The sequence below is a fragment of the Mastacembelus armatus genome, chromosome 9 (assembly GCF_900324485.2).
Source record: "Mastacembelus armatus chromosome 9, fMasArm1.2, whole genome shotgun sequence".
NCBI lineage: Eukaryota > Metazoa > Chordata > Actinopteri > Synbranchiformes > Mastacembelidae > Mastacembelus > Mastacembelus armatus.
In genome coordinates, this window is record NC_046641.1 from 11481845 (window position 1) to 11498109 (window position 16265).

Genomic DNA, 16265 nt, shown 5'->3' on the forward strand with positions numbered 1-16265 from the left:
TCACTGTGATATTTATATAGATGCATTAGATGAATATTGTTCACTTTACACTTATTAATACTAAGAAGTAGGCAGTTCAGACAAAATTTAGCATTTGCAGCCTTTGTGCCCTTTTCTGTATGTGGAGATATTCATATTAATGTTACTACTTTACACAAATCAGCATATTTCACTGTTCACAAATATAAAATTACATTTCCATTTGAGTGTTTCTTTAAGGTTATTAGTAAAGACCAAATATTCCTGGTGCAGATTACCCTGCAGTGAATGCATGGATGATGTTTCATGTACAATAGGCATTCTGAGCCCTTGATTAATAACTATAGTAGTGTTTCTATTGTTGCCACAGTTGCTAACAATTAAAGGTTCTTGAAGAGAGATGAATTGTTGAATAAGGACTGGCCATTGTGGCCCTTTATAAGGATGGTTTTTATCAGTGTCTAGGGGCCCTTGAACTGGAAATAATTAAAACAATCCCTGTTGATTACAGTAACCGCCCATAATGAAGATTCCTTTTGACAAGCGCTTGTTTGTTCATTTCTGTGCTACTAACGGTTTGTCAGTAAGAGGGTAGTTTCTTGTGTTATTCATGCTGCTTGTTTTTGGATGTGTAATTACATAAGCTCATCCTGTTCTACATGTAGTTCATCACAGAGACAGCAGCATAACAAAGAAAGAACAGAGGTAATGTGGAGACTGGCTTAAAGTATCAAAAGGTTCAGAATAATGTCTGAAACAAACAAGTTACTGGAATCAACTATAGAGAAGCACAAAAACAACTGATAACTGTATAGTTTGCATGTGATTATGGCAAATGTTTAGAAGGCCCAGCGTACCGAAAACACCCCAACCTATCCAACCACCTCTGCAAAGAAAAAAACACAAAAATGAGGCAACACCTTTATAACAAATGCCATATATATATAAATCTTCACAGCATGACAGACCATACTGTTATAATATAGAAGATCCATTTTAATTATACACAAGTGGACCCTGCAGTTTGCATTTGATCAACAAATGTTTATAGTGCCATCTGTGAAAAACTGCTTATTTGCCAGAAGACAAAATGCTGGCTAAGACATGTCTTTTCTTTCTTCATGAGGCAGATATACAAGCTGAGTCACATCACATTTGTAGCACTACTATTCTTTTCTATTTCACATATAGACCCCTTGATTGATGACCTACAGACAAGTATTCAACTGCAGGGATCCCCCCCGTAGCTTATACAGTATCTGCATAAAGATGTTTCTGTCACATTACAAAACACAGCAGACCTTGTCCTAAAATGTTCCAGCTATTTACCACCAATAGAAATAAGTAAATTATGCTGTTATTTTTATCTAATTTTACATGAGCAGGTAAAGTCTCATTAATATTCCCCATCTCATTTTCAAGAGAGACTTATACAGTCGCGGTGGCGGCCTCGCCATACTGTTCAACCTTAAATACAAAATATCCATCCACCCCACTGTCACCTTTCAGTCCTTTGAAGCTCTCATAGCACGTATTCACGGTCACACACCAACCTTCTTGGCCACTATCTACCGCCCACCAAAACCTAACCCGACCTTCCTGGATGAACTGTCTGACCTCTTAGGTAACCTCATCTCTCTGTCAGCCAACATAATTCTTCTTGGTGATTTTAACATCCACTTCGACAATCCCAACAACACCACAACAAAAGACTTCATTTCCTGTCTGGACAGCTTTGGGCTCCAACAATACATCACCTCCCCAACACATTCTCTAGGCCACACCCTCGACTTAGTCTGCTGCTCTGGCGTCACAGCTCAGTCATGTTCTACCCTCGACACCTCCTTCTCCGACCACAAACTAGTCTGCTTTAACTCCAAACTACCTATCTTCAAAACCCACCTCTCCCGCACCATCAGCTTCCGTAACTTAAAGAACATCGACCTCCCCTCCTTCACTGCTGCTCTCAACAACCTTTCATGTTCTAATTATACACCGTCCCTCTCCAACATGTTATCCAATTTCAACCGTGAGCTACGAAATCTACTCGACACCTTCGCCCCACTCAAAACTAGATCTGTATCCTTCACGCACTCTGCTCCATGGTACACCCCCGAACTCCGCCTCCTCAAAACCCAAGCCCGTCGCCTTGAACGTCTCTTCAAAAACACCGGTTCATCCACCCACAAGGACTTATACCTAAACCACATACTGAAGTACAAGCAAACCATTACCCAAACAAAATCTGACTTCTATGCCTCTCTTATTGTATCCGCCTCTGGCTCCACGCGTCCCCTGTTCTCCACTGTCAAAAATTTATTGGGCCCTCCCGATACTCCTCTCTTCCCCTCACTCTCCACCACCTTGTGCAATAACTTCCTGGATTTCTTCTCATCAAAAATCGAAAATATATACCAGCAATTTCCCCCCATCTGTGACACTGCGAACTGCCTCCACTGTACCCTACCCTGTCTATCAGTATCCTCCCTGCTTTCGAGTTTTATCATTCCACCCACCACGGTTATCTCTTCACTGATCCTCAAATCCAAACCCTCAACCTGCAAACTTGACCCCCTACCAACCAACCTCGTCAAGCTCTGTCTCCCCTCTCTCCTTCCTCATCTTACCCACATTATTCACACTTCCCTCAGTTCTGGTATCGTACCCCCATCACTCAAGACAGCCATCATCACACCAATCCTAAAAAAACCTGGCCTCGATCCTGCGAACCTTAACAACTTCCGCCCTATCTCCAATCTCCCGTTCCTCTCTAAAATTCTTGAAAAAGTTGTCCACCACCAGGTCCATACCCACCTTGCCGCCAATAGCTTATACGAACACTTTCAATCTGGTTTCCGCCATCTTCACAGCACTGAAACTGCCCTGGTCAAAATCACCAACGACCTCCTAGTAGCCGCAGACTCTGGCCTTGTCTCCATCCTCATCCTCCTTGACCTAACTGCAGCTTTTGACACCATCTCGCACAATATTCTCCTCCATCGCCTTGCTTCCATCGGCATAGCCGGCTCGGTCCTCTCATGGTTCACCTCCTACCTCTCTGACCGCACCCAGTCCGTCCATCTCCAGAACTTCCACTCCCAGCCCTCTACTGTCAGTTGTGGCGTGCCCCAGGGCTCTGTCCTGGGGCACCTCCTCTTCATTATTTATCTCCTTCCTCTCGGACATATCTTTAGGCAACATAACATCAATTTCCACTGTTACGCAGACGACACCCAGCTCTACCTCTCTGCTGCTCCATCTTCTACCCTCCCCCCTCCCTCCCTCCTTACCTGCTTACATAATATCAAATCCTGGTTCACCCATAACTTTTTGAAACTCAACCCCGACAAAACTGAAATTCTCCTCGTGGGCACCAAATCCACCCTTTCTAAAACCAGCACCTTCTCCATTTTAATTGACAACAATACTGTCCTCCCCTCCCCCCATCGGCCTACTCCCATCTCCGTAACATAAACCGCATCCGTTCTTCACTCACCATCGATAGCACGGCCATACTCGTTAATGCCTTTGTCACCTCTCGTTTGGATTACTGTAACTCACTCCTCACTGGTCTACCTCTCAAATCACTTCATAAACTTCAACTTGTCCAGAACTCTGCTGCCCGCATCATCACCAGAACTCCATTCTCACATCATATTACCCCTGTCCTTAAACAACTTCACTGGCTCCCTGTGTCCTTCCGTATAAACTATAAAATCCTCCTTCTCACCTACAAAGCCCTCCACTCTATTGCCCCACCATACATCACTGATCTACTTCACATCTATTCTCCGCTTCGTACTCTCCGTTCCTCCAGTTCCACTCTCCTCTGCACCCCTACAGTGCGCCTGGCCACCATGGGCGCTAGATCCTTCAGCCACACTGCGCCCCGCCTTTGGAACATTCTCCCTCATCACATCCGGTCGTCTCCGGACTTATCAACTTTTAAATCATCACTCAAAACGTTTCTGTTCCGTATAGCGTTTTCCACCTAACTGTCTTAACTTCTCAAAGCAGCCCGTGATGTTCTACCACCCTCCGCCTATTTCATATTGTCTCATATTGTTTCATATTTGTTGTTCTGTCACCTGGGTTTCTGTGTTCAATTTGCTCTTGCTGTACATCGCCCACTTCCTGGATGCTACGCACTTTTGCCTTTACATTCTGGCCCTCTGTTTATTCATTGTTGATTTTATTGTTGTTTTAATGCACTCTATGTATTTCATGCTGTATGCTTCCTTTTTCTCTCTGTAAGGTGACCTTGAGTGTTTGAAAGGCGCCATGAAATAAAATGTATTATTATTATTATTATAAAATAGCACTGTGTCAATAAATAAGAATGACATCATGGTATGGTGAAAAGTGCACTTTTCAATACTCTGATGGTTAAAATCCTGATAAATTCAGCCTTTTTTTTCTGATCTTAAAATCCTTTTGTAGTTCAATCCAGGCGGCAGGAGCAGCACACTTGAAAGCACATTTTCCAAATTCAGTCTGAGTTTTTGGGACAGTGAAGAAGAAAAAAAGTTCTGAGATCTGACAAATAAGGTGGTAACAACTTTAAAATGGCCTTTTACACGAAAAACGAAGAAAAAGTTAACCTGTAGACAGCAGAGTGAATACATGAATACATACATATACACACTTTCTCAGTTACAGTGTTCAAGATAATATACTATTCCATCCAGACACAGGCAAAATGAGAACAAAAGTGGGACGTTAATTTTCAAGTCCAACGTTCTTAATCACCTTTCGTGAAAGGTTTTACAGCTCAATTTCATCATTTCACCCAACTGTAGTTGTCTTGTGTGTCCCCTGTGAATTTTGGGGCAAATCACAATTCATTTCTCATATCTCTGTATGCCTATCTCCCTCTCTTTTATTTCATTCGCTCTCTTTTATTTCATTCGATGTATTTATTTAATTTTTATTATTCTGCTCTGCTGCTTATGAAAGATGCTACTGTGCCTCTAGTCACAGTACCTCAGTGACCATTATGCATGGCAACAATGACTGTAATTCTCCAGAGCACAAGCCATTCATCAAAGAAAGATATATTATGAAATGTTTCAAATATGCCCAAGTGACTATTATAGATTTTATAGATAAAACCTTAGTGAGTCGAAGCACTGTAACAGCCATATTTTAATCGCATTTTACTTCATTCTAAATTTCATGCCTAGTTACATATTCATGCAGCCAAAATATACCTATGAGTCACACATGACTCAGGGTATGTTTTAAAGGATTAAAAGTCTTGTAGCCACCATGGGCAAATTTGAAAATCATTACAAATTTGAGGAAAAGAGAAATCTCCCCTCCCTTCCTAAACCAACCCTATAATCTTCTTTATCTCATCTATATTTACATTCTAATGTAACAGAGCGCACACAGGTCAGAGAAGACCTATATGTTTATAGAGTAATTACAGAGCAGAGATGGCTGGGCAGTAGATGCTAATTGATAATTTATCATGTTGGGAGTCTGTTTTTCTCTTATCTGTTTTTGTGATTTTGAAGATTTTGTGTTGTGTGTTGTGTGCTATATTGCAATTTAGTGTAGGTACCCACCAACAATATGCACAGTCTTTTGATAATCGCTTGGTCTGCATGGTGTGCCACTATGCAGTGATTAGATAAAATTAAATCTGCAGCTGACTGTTTAAGACTTCCACATGGGTAGTTCTTCTGCTAAATTGGTTAAATTATTTGTGCAAGCAGATTAACAAAAAACTAAAGAAAAGCTGTTTTAACTGACTCTGACTCTGATTGTTTTTTTTTTAGAGTTGCTGATGTACTTCACCTTTATTCTTAATTCTTATTTCTCATAAACATTATTTTACCATTAGCTTTAACGTTTCTAGAAACTGGCCGGCAACTGCAGCAGACATATGGTAACAGTTGTTATAACTGTTATAAATGCTCTAATCATTGTTCAGTAAGTGGTGTTATTATTTTAAAAACAAAAACAGAACTGAGCAAGCATGGCTTCTGTACAATGATCACAGTGGAAAACCACTGGATGAATTATCTAAAGTACAAAGAAAGTACTCTAGGTTAATTATTCTTAACAGTTGAAAACTTGGGTCTGTGTTCTAGCATTAGCGCTGTCCCAAGGAGGTACATGTATTTGATTTATTAGTTTCAAAAAACCAGTGTCTTTGTGAGAGCTTCTGTGGGCAGGCGGAATCAAGTAACACAGGGAAAATTCAATACATGCTCCCTACCAATGCATTCTAATGAGGATGAGGTCTTTCTAATTGCCTACATGTCTGCTTCAAATAAATGAATGTGCCTTCTTTTGTTTCTTGGCTCTTCCAGATATTAATGAATGCGAAAGGGACCCATGTAAGAACGGAGGCATTTGCACAGATCTGGTTGCCAACTATTCCTGTGAATGCCCGGGGGAGTACATGGGGAGGAACTGTCAATACAGTAAGTGCTCATGTTTCTTTTTTTTAATGTTTGTCTTTTAACTCTTTTACAACTTCCCATTGATTTTTAACAGCACACCTGATGCTGCAGGTAATTGCACAGTGGGTAGTATTAGCCAAGCAAACTGATCGATCAAAGACAGTTTGCTGGTAATTCCCATAAAGAACATCCACCCATGCTTCAGTGAATAGTGCACCCATCTTTGATGCAAACTTTTCAGAGGTTAATTTGAGGGTATTTCTTTGCCTTTACATTTGTTTCGTTATTTTTTTTATTTTTTTCATGTAACTCACCAATGTCTTTTTTTAGTTTGTATTTTATAGTTTTCCTCTACTTAATAAGTAGAAGTCATAAGAGACATTTTATTTGAAATACATTTATTATTTCTTTAAAATTTAAGCAATCAGGAGTCTAAGTTATAAAACTGCATAAAATTCTTACTAAAAATGTATGGGTGCCCAAAAACAAAAAAATTGCATACTCCTAAAATATTCATATTTACAAAACCATGCAGACACACACCTGTAAGCAATGTTCCATTTATAAATCACAGGCCACCTAGAATTGTGCACATGTGAATCAGTGGCATCTCCCGCTATGTACACGCCAATTTTTAACCATAATAGTCAATGCAAAGCCCCTCATGAATGACGATCTAATGAGCCTGGCATGCAGCTGTTCTTTTGTTACCGTGAATCACAGTGACAGGTGAGAAACTTCTCAGACACTGAGTTACAGACATTGTAGGGAAGATGGAGGCCTGTTATTTGGTGGCCACAGCCATGGGGTCTGTAATAAAAAAAAAAAAAAAAAAAAAAAAGCAGTGAGTGGCAACATGTTGCTGCTGCTGTCCACTGTCAGCAGGACAGAGCAGACTTTCTCAGACTTGACAAAAAGTGTTGCAATCACAAGATACACTTTCTAATCCTTAAACAACAATTTGAAAAGAAAAAGTACAACACCCAAACATGCTGTTTCTTCATGCTGGTTTTGTTAAGGGACTGATAACAAGCATATGCTTATTAGTTAAAAAGACACCATTGTCGTAATTGAATGCAAGATCTAAACAACATAAAATATGCAAAAGTATGCACAGACCATTTATTTAAGTTTCATTTACATATCGTTTCAATATCTACATGCTGCCCCTTGCTCAGATTATGGAATACTACAACACTGACTACCATACCTATGCAGATGACACCCAACTTTATGTATCATCTCATGATTATAGTCCTCTAATTTCATTATGTGAGTGTATTAATCAAGTCAAAGAATGGATGCGCCAGAATTTTCTCCAGCTCAGTACAGACAAGACAGAAATGATTGTTTTTGGCCCCAAAAATGAAAGGTCAAAGGTCATTGCTCACCTTGACTCCATGTCATTGAAAGCTACAAATCAAGCCAGAAACCTTGGTGTAATCATTGACTCAGACCTGAATTTTAACAACCACTTAAAATCCATCACTAAATCTTCCTATTACCACCTGAAAAACATTGCTAGAATAAAAGGTTTTCTGTCTAAACAAGATGCAGAAAAACTTGTTCATGCATTTATCTTCAGTAGGTTAGATTATTGTAATGGCTTGTTCACAGGTCTTAGCAAAAAGTCAATCAGGCAGCTGCAGCTAATCCAGAATGCTGCTGCCAGAGTCCTTACAAACACCAGGAAACTGGACCATATCACACCAGTTCTCAGATCACTACACTGGCTTCGTGTTCGTCAAAGGATAGATTTTAAAATCTTATTGCTAGTTTATAAAGCACTAAATGGTTGTGGACCAAAATATATTCAAGATGTATTAGTTCCCTATGAGGTTTCCAGACCCCTCAGTTCATCTGGGACAGGTCTACTGTGTGTTCCCAGAACCAGAACCAAACAAAGTGAAGCAGCATTCATTTATTATGCTCCTCACTTGTGGAACAAAGTTCCTGAACACCTGAGGTCTGCTCAAACTGTCAGCTCATCCAAATCCGGACTGAAAACACTGTTGTTTACTGCTGCCTTCAAATAATTGTTCATCCTTGTTTTGTTAATGTGCTTTTACATCTTATTTTAATTTACTTTATTTTATTTACATTTATTTTATTTTAAATGTCTTTGTTTTTAAATGCTCTTTTCCATCCTTCGAATGTAATTACATGCCTTGTAAAGCACTTTGACTTGCGTAGTGTATGAATGGTGCTATACAAATAAATTTGCCTTTGCCTTTACATCATAAACTAATTCTAAATTTCTCATTATATTAAAAAACATTAACCAAAAAAAAAAAAAACACATTCTTCCTGTTCAGACAAACACAACAAACCCTAAAGCATAGTAGTTAAAACCTTTTACTGTTAAGAAGTCACGGGTACTTTCTTCTTGCAAACCTCCTTTTTATTTTTATTTTTTATGTTTTTGCCCACTGGCCACATGGAAAGAAAGAGAGCTTACTTCTGTCTTATCAGAAGTGGTTTTCTTTTTTGCGAGACGCCTGAGAGCTCAAAGGGGTTTCATGTGTTTATTATGCTGTTGTAGGGATTTTGTCTGCTCAGTCTAGGAACATACTAGGATTAATGTATCAGTGGACTTGTTGGAGCCATGAGTCCCCCTTGCACTGCTACTCAGTTTCATTCATCAGATTTTCTATCTTAGGTACACCACAGTTCTACAATAGACTTTACCTCTGCAACTAGAAATTTTGAACAAGTTTGTATTGGAACAGCAGAAAAGAATAACAAAAAGCAGAAGGAATTTTGTGACAAGAGTCAAGAAGCACAGCCGAATTAGATTTTTATAGTGAGTGAAAAACTCAAGGAGATGGATTTAGTCTATTCTAGTTCGATTGAACTTATATGTACTGTACTTCACCATGATAGATTTAACATAAAACAGTGACCATAAAGTGAAACTGCTGACTCTCACCTTTAATTTGATGATGTTTACATCCAGAGCAGATAAATTGTATAGAAACTATAGTCCTTTTTATACATTTACCCCAGGGGTAAAAAGAGCCATCAGTCCTACACTGCTTGTCTAACATAGATGTAAACAACTCTCAACACCCCTTAAGCTAAAAGTCAATGCTATAACCTTGGTTTTTTTATGTCATTTGAAATCCATTGTGCTGGTGTAGAGCCAAACATATCACAGTTCTAATGCTTTCAGACTGAGCTGTGTGTTTTCTGACAAGGCTTCTTTATGTAAGAAAATAAATTTTAGAATATCTAAATTTAGATATATCTTTTTGCCTTTGCCTGTTCAATGAGTATACTATTGCCCTGAAATAGTTTTAGGACTTTCTATTTTCTGGATGGAAAATGAGAAGAATCACATCTGTCACTCGCCAACATGAAAACCAGTAAAGTACACAAGAAGTCATAAAGTACACTCAGGGAACAACTGGTATAAGCTGCCTCAGCCTTTCTATTGAACAAATTTGGGATTGTTACTACTGGGATTGTTCAGAGTAATGTGGGATAAAAGATTCAATGTTGAGGAAAGGTGATGACTGTTCAGAATTTCCCAAAAGCATGCGAACGTTGCTCAAGCCATGAAAAGCCAAAAGCCACCAAGTCCGATTTCATTTTTGTCAGCCAGCTCAGATTAGGCTATACATGTGTGTGTATAGAACACAACTGAAAATGTATATTTAGTCATCCTACTCTTACTGTGCATAACTGCATATGAGTGTGTGCACACAAATGCTGGCACACTCCGTATATCAACATATTATACGTGCATTTCCCTCATTAGTCTCCTTAGTCACCTTTAGAACCTTTGCTCTATGGCTCATGTCTGTTTTGTGTGTGTATTATTCTTTTACTTATCCCGTCTTTCTGCTGCATGCTCATTAGTATTGCTGGCATTAATTTCACTGGGGCTCTTATTTGTTTAGGCTGTAGGTAAGGAATGTGGGAGATGGATTCAGCCGTCACGTCAGGATAGCAGTGGTGTTAGTGATGTGTTCTGTCACAGGGCTGATGTATGCACAGGGGCCAGCAGGCCACGGCCTGGGGGCTAGCCGCCTCCGCTGCTCTGCTGGACCACTGGCAGGCAGCTCGTTAAGAGTGGCCCGTCACTGCCGCAAGGTGCGGAGGGCCACGGCTTTGCAAGTGCAAGTGCCACAACTTCGACATAGAATATGTTACAAGAGAGCTGCCCAGGAGGTATAACATCTAGACAAATACAATGTTTTGTTTGTGGAACATTGTACCTCAGCCCTGACGTCAAGTCGTAACATGAAAAAAATAGATAACATATTTTTGTTTCAGGGCTTAAAGCAGCGTACTTGCCACTTTGCTGCTGGTGCTAAAATAATTGTGAGAGTTCCTAAAGAAAATCTATGTTGATTTGATTTAACTTACTTTTACATTCTTGACATTTGGACAAGAAAAAAATACCTTAACATCTACAAGACGCATTTGTACAGTAGCTCTATTTGATGTTTACTGCCAAATAATACTTAGCAGGGTTGCATGGTGAGGCAGAGGATGGCACTGTCGCCTCATAGTCAGGTTGTTTCTTTCTGTGATCTGTGCATTTTGAGCATGCTGATGTCGGTGTTTAGCTCAAGACCCAATGTCTTAGGTAAAGGCTTACAGAGCCGCTAGGTTGAGTAAATACTCTTAATAAACTGTACTTAGAAAAGAATAAAAAATAAAACAAAACATATGCCCAGTGCATTGTGCCATTTCATGGGGGCACTTGTTTAACTTAATGCAGAACCTAAAGACATTTTCCTATCACTTCACTTTTGAGTGGAATTGATTGCTGAGGCTACAAACATACCCTTAGGTTTTGAAATATATATTGCTTGTTTATTTTCATGGTTATGGCTAAAAATTATATAATGAAATGAATCAATTCTATTCAGTTGCTCACCAGCCCAGGGGATGTTTTTTCCAGTTTTGTAGACTGTTCATACAGTTCGATTTTTATATACATGTACTGTATTTTGCTGATGTTCTGTGTTAAGGAAAGAGAATTGCTAAAATTAACAGATATGAATTGTCTCTGAATTCCAAAGATTAGGGTTACAATGCTAAAACTCAACGCAACTGGAATCACTAGAAAATACTGATCATTTTCGAAACTCCTCTGCTCGCACTTTTTCCTCCAGTGCCTTTGGTTTAAACTGATCTATCACATCTCAAGATAAAAGCGGTTTATCCTCAATAAGACTTTAAGATGGCTGAATTAGGTTCAACCATCAAATACTGGAAATTCAGCTTGTTTTAGTTTCAGCAGTAGGCCTCTGCATCCACCTACACCATCTTCTCATCAGTCAGGAGGCAGTGAGTCACACACACAAGGAAGAACTAGTGAAGCAAGAGTGATTTAACATACTGGAATATATCAACACATCTCTGTCAATACACACACACACACACACACACACGCACACACACCCACGCACACACACATATATATATATATATATATATATATATATATATATATATATATATATATGTGTATATATACTCTTTGCCCTCCTCCAGTCCCTCTGGACTGACCTCAAACATTACTCACCATCTTCCTGGCTCCCTGTTACCTAGAACTCCATTGTTTTGCAGCTGGATAAGTAGGATTGTTTTCACTGTTCCATTCTTCTCTGACTCTTAGCTCTTCTCCCAGCTCTCAGCATTGCCAGTTTCATGGTGTGCTGGTAGGTGTGTGTGTGTGTGTCTTGTCTGTCTGTGTGCCAGTGCTGAGCTTGAAACACACAAGGTGTTTTGCTTAAATGGTAAAGATGACATCACAGCCATTGCTCCAGGCTTCCCCTGAAGGTTGGTTTACACTGACACATATAGCTCAGACAGCAGTGCCTCTGACTGAACTCTTTTCTTGATATGTCCACATACTTTTGGGACACAACCAGGTTCTCCCAGCTTACACCACACTGTTCTTAAGGTCTTGCACACAGTAGCTTTAATCTTCTGTGACCAGAGGCACGCTCACCAGAGAAATCAAAATGGCTGATTAAATTTTAATCCAATTCAACACTGTTGACAAAAAGAAGCATAATACATTCAGTGCCCTCTCTTTTATTGTTTTATTACTCTAATCACTTTTATCCCTGCTGTCATTAGAAATAAATACAAAGAGTAGGAGGAATCCCTTTCTGTTTATTGAGGTAATACAATACAAAAAGGCAGTGGGGAAAAAAAAACAGTTTTTGAATTTTAGGTACTATATAAAAAAGTGGCTATAAAAAAAAAAAACTGAAATACCATCCAGCAATCCTTAACCAGTGAAAAGGGTACTAAAGTTGAGAAATTATAGCTGCAGAATTGTAGAGTATTCATTGCACTAGGATAGATTTGAAAACGGAAAATAATGCTTTAATGCTGCAGTGCCTTGCATTTTGTGTCAGCTACTTTATATGCTTGGCATATAGTTGACATAAGCGATATGCTTGCTTGCAATTAGTCGAATATATGCTTCACTAATTAAAACTTAAAACAGTCAAACGAAGCTAATACAACACAATGCACCTGTGATGCTCTTTATGTTTATTAGACTCTGTGGGCTAGAAGAAATGTAATGATGTGGGGGTGTTTGCATCCTCACTGCAAAACAGTATTCAAACTGACTTTGTGTCACCTCTCAGCTGTTTTTGCTGTGCTCAACTTGCACAGCATGGGAAGCCACTTTCTAAGTTATTTGTTAGTAAAAAAGTTGCATATTACCACTTGAATTCTATCCAGTGGAGACAGTTTCAGTGCAGTTGCACAATTTTGCAACACACTTCATTAAGGCTGAAGGACTCTGAAGGCCTAGATAACCAACTGTTTATGCAAATATACAACAGGTTTTTTTTTTTTTTTGCACACCTTTACCACCAACTTTTACAGGCTGCTGTTACTTTATAATCATATACTCTAATTATAATTATACATTTTCATGCATACCACATCATAATTGAACCTGTTGTGCTGGTGGAATTTCACATATTTATTTTTATAGAATACCATATGTTTTGTGTGAAGGTGAGCAATTAAGAAGAGTTAATTTGTAGTGGAAACTTCTTTTGTCTTTGAATTTTAGGCATATCTATATGTGTAGGATGTGCTATATTTATCCATCCCCTATGGATACATGCCCCTTTCCATCTGTTTATTCAGTGTATGTGTGTTATGTATGTGTGTGATTTTGCAATAAACGTTTTGAAAATGTAACCCCAAAGAAAGTGCTTGTTTTTCAGAACGATACATTCTTTATTAGATAAACATTTCACTACAGGTATGTCCATTAAAATAACTCTCATGTGCCTGGACATACCAATTAGGATTAAGAAGGACAAGAAGCTGCTTAAAGAAGAAAAGACTGTGCTTTTGTCTGATGATATTGTTGCTGGGCTCTCGCACTTTGATGCTGCATCCTGCTGGATATAGAAATCTTTTACAAAGACTGTGGACTTTGGCGATGATGCTGTCCAGCAGTGGCTGAAGCTCCCCGTTACTGGTGGAGGAGATGAACTTGTCACTCAGATGTAGAGGAAACAGGAAAACGAAGCAGACTCCTCGTGTTGACAGCTCTGATTCTAAAGGATTTTGCCATAATGTAAACATTATGGGTTTTCTTGTGATGAGTCAAAACAGTATTTATTGTGAGAGCAAAGAGTCATGGTGAACATTTCCTTAAAGAAAAAGTCACTATAGGAAGCCATCACAAACATATGCCAGAGAGTGGAAAGCTGCAGTTTTAATGGAAAGTAGAAGAGACAAGGTTTCAAACAAAGATGTCAACTGTGAAGTGGAAACACTGAAAAGAAGAATGAAACAAGACAAAACAAGATGTGAAGGATATATACAATGACATTACAAAGCACAGTATTTGTGGTATTTTTGAAAATCTATATGCATTCCAAGGCCTGAGTTGCAAACAGTTTTAGGTCCTAAAGTTATTTGAACATGTGTCTGTCTCTTTCTCCCTTTCTGTGTTCAGAATGCTCTGGTCCACTGGGCATGGAGGGTGGAATAATCTCCAACCAACAGATAACAGCCTCTTCTACCCACCGCGCTCTCTTTGGCTTGCAGAAGTGGTACCCGTACTTTGCACGTCTTAACAAGAAGGGCCTGGTCAACGCCTGGACTGCAGCCGAAAATGACAGATGGCCGTGGATCCAGGTAAGGCGTGATGACAGGATGGGCGGCATGCAAAACAAGTCCAGGATCAGATACAAATGAAATAAGACACAGGCACAATATTAATGTTTACATACACTTTGTATGTTTTGTTTGTCACTTTAAATAATATTGTTTGACTTGTATTATTATATGCTTTGTACCGTACAACGTCACTTACTTGTCGTAGATGGCTTGTATAACTGGTGACTGTGAGAAAACAGTTTTAACTTACAGAGTTAATTACACATACTGTAAAATTAACGACTCACTCACAGGTAATAAAGAGACATAAAACGTGTAAGTGGGGGGTGGAACAGATGCAGGTGTACTCAAGTGTGAGGAACAATGTGAGAGGGCACAACCATTTTCAGCCAGTAGCCGCTGCATTTCACTTTGTGGTGATGATTTGCTAACAGTTACTGAACCGTGTTGACATTTAGTTGTGACATGCTCACAGTCGTAGCCGGGTTTTTTTTTTTTTTTTTCACATATGCTGTATTTTGTGTCATAAATTGAGCTTAGCAATAGAGGTTCCCTAGCAACAAAGCTATGGTGTGCATTATTGTAATATTTCAATGAATTGATGCAGTTTTCTTTATATCTCGTGTAAATTCTGACATGCAAATGACCGTGCTGTCAAGGGGGAGACTTGATTTATAATACAACAGTTGACAGTTAAAGTAATTTTCCTGTTATCCATAAAAAAATGTAATTCATCTTAACAATGCAGTGGCTCTTGATGTCTCTGTGACCACCTAGGGTTTCTCCATCCAGTCCTGAGAATTGTGAAATGAAATGAGATGTTTTGCAGCAGCAAAGCAATAATAAATGCAGTTCTTCTCTAGGCTTTGTTAAAATTAACCTTCATGCTGTGCCATTAGTCAGTGCTTATTGTTAAAGAGCTACATAGACAGATCAATGCAATAGATTGCCCGGTGAATTATTCCTGCACATCAGTGCACATCCCCCGCACATCAGATCCCAAGCTTCTCTCCTCGCAAAGCTCGCCCCACCCAGATGTCATTGCTCTTATTTCTGGAACTGTTTCAATCCTAAATAATGATTTGCTACATGAAATTATTACCTAATCTCAATCCTAATAACCTATGTAGTAGATTTCATTGCATCAAGCAATAATTTAAGTAATAATATTAAAGTTTCTGCAACCTTCCTTACCTGCAGGGATCTGGCTTGATTGTATGGGGCACAGACCAGTGTGGAGCTGATTTTCTGGATTTATGTTGGGCAACTAGTCATACATCAAGACCCTGCTCTGCAAAGGCTGTGGCATATAAAACAACTGTCAGATGATGTATAGCTATGATATACTGTATAAATTTGCCCTCAACTCCAGTCCTCTTCCAAGGCTTGGTCCTGTGCTGCAGATTGTACTGCCCAGATAGAAATATAGGGTCTAATTAATAATTTAGCTAATTACTTCATAATTAAGCATAAATGAATGATGATTTTTCAGCTTTGTTACATCTCCTTACTTTTGAGTAACTTTTGTGGCAACAGAAACTCTGACAGCAACTTTTGAAGCAAGCTGCTATCAGATACATGATAAACGGGCAGCGAACCGTGAACAAAATATAATAGGAAAACATACTGCACTGTGACAGCATGATGGAGAAAGTGAAGCTGTACCTAACAACAAGAGAATAGTAAGACAGGGTAAAAATGGATTTGTAAAAAAAGGAAAAAGGGAGTCAAAAACACAGCAGACATGAGTAA

General features: G+C 39.1%; 1 protein-coding gene across 4 annotated transcripts in view; it reads left to right on the forward strand.

Annotated features, from left to right (window-relative positions):
* The window catches only part of edil3a (EGF-like repeats and discoidin I-like domains 3a), a 104735-nt gene that overhangs the window by 49628 nt on the left and 38842 nt on the right, over positions 1-16265 (forward strand). For all 4 annotated transcript variants that reach the window (XM_026320726.1, XM_026320727.1, XM_026320728.1 and 1 more), the window contains 2 exons: positions 6300-6413; positions 14350-14531. In XM_026320726.1, the coding sequence (XP_026176511.1) occupies positions 6300-6413; positions 14350-14531 (296 nt within the window). The remainder of the gene's footprint in view (positions 1-6299; positions 6414-14349; positions 14532-16265) is intronic.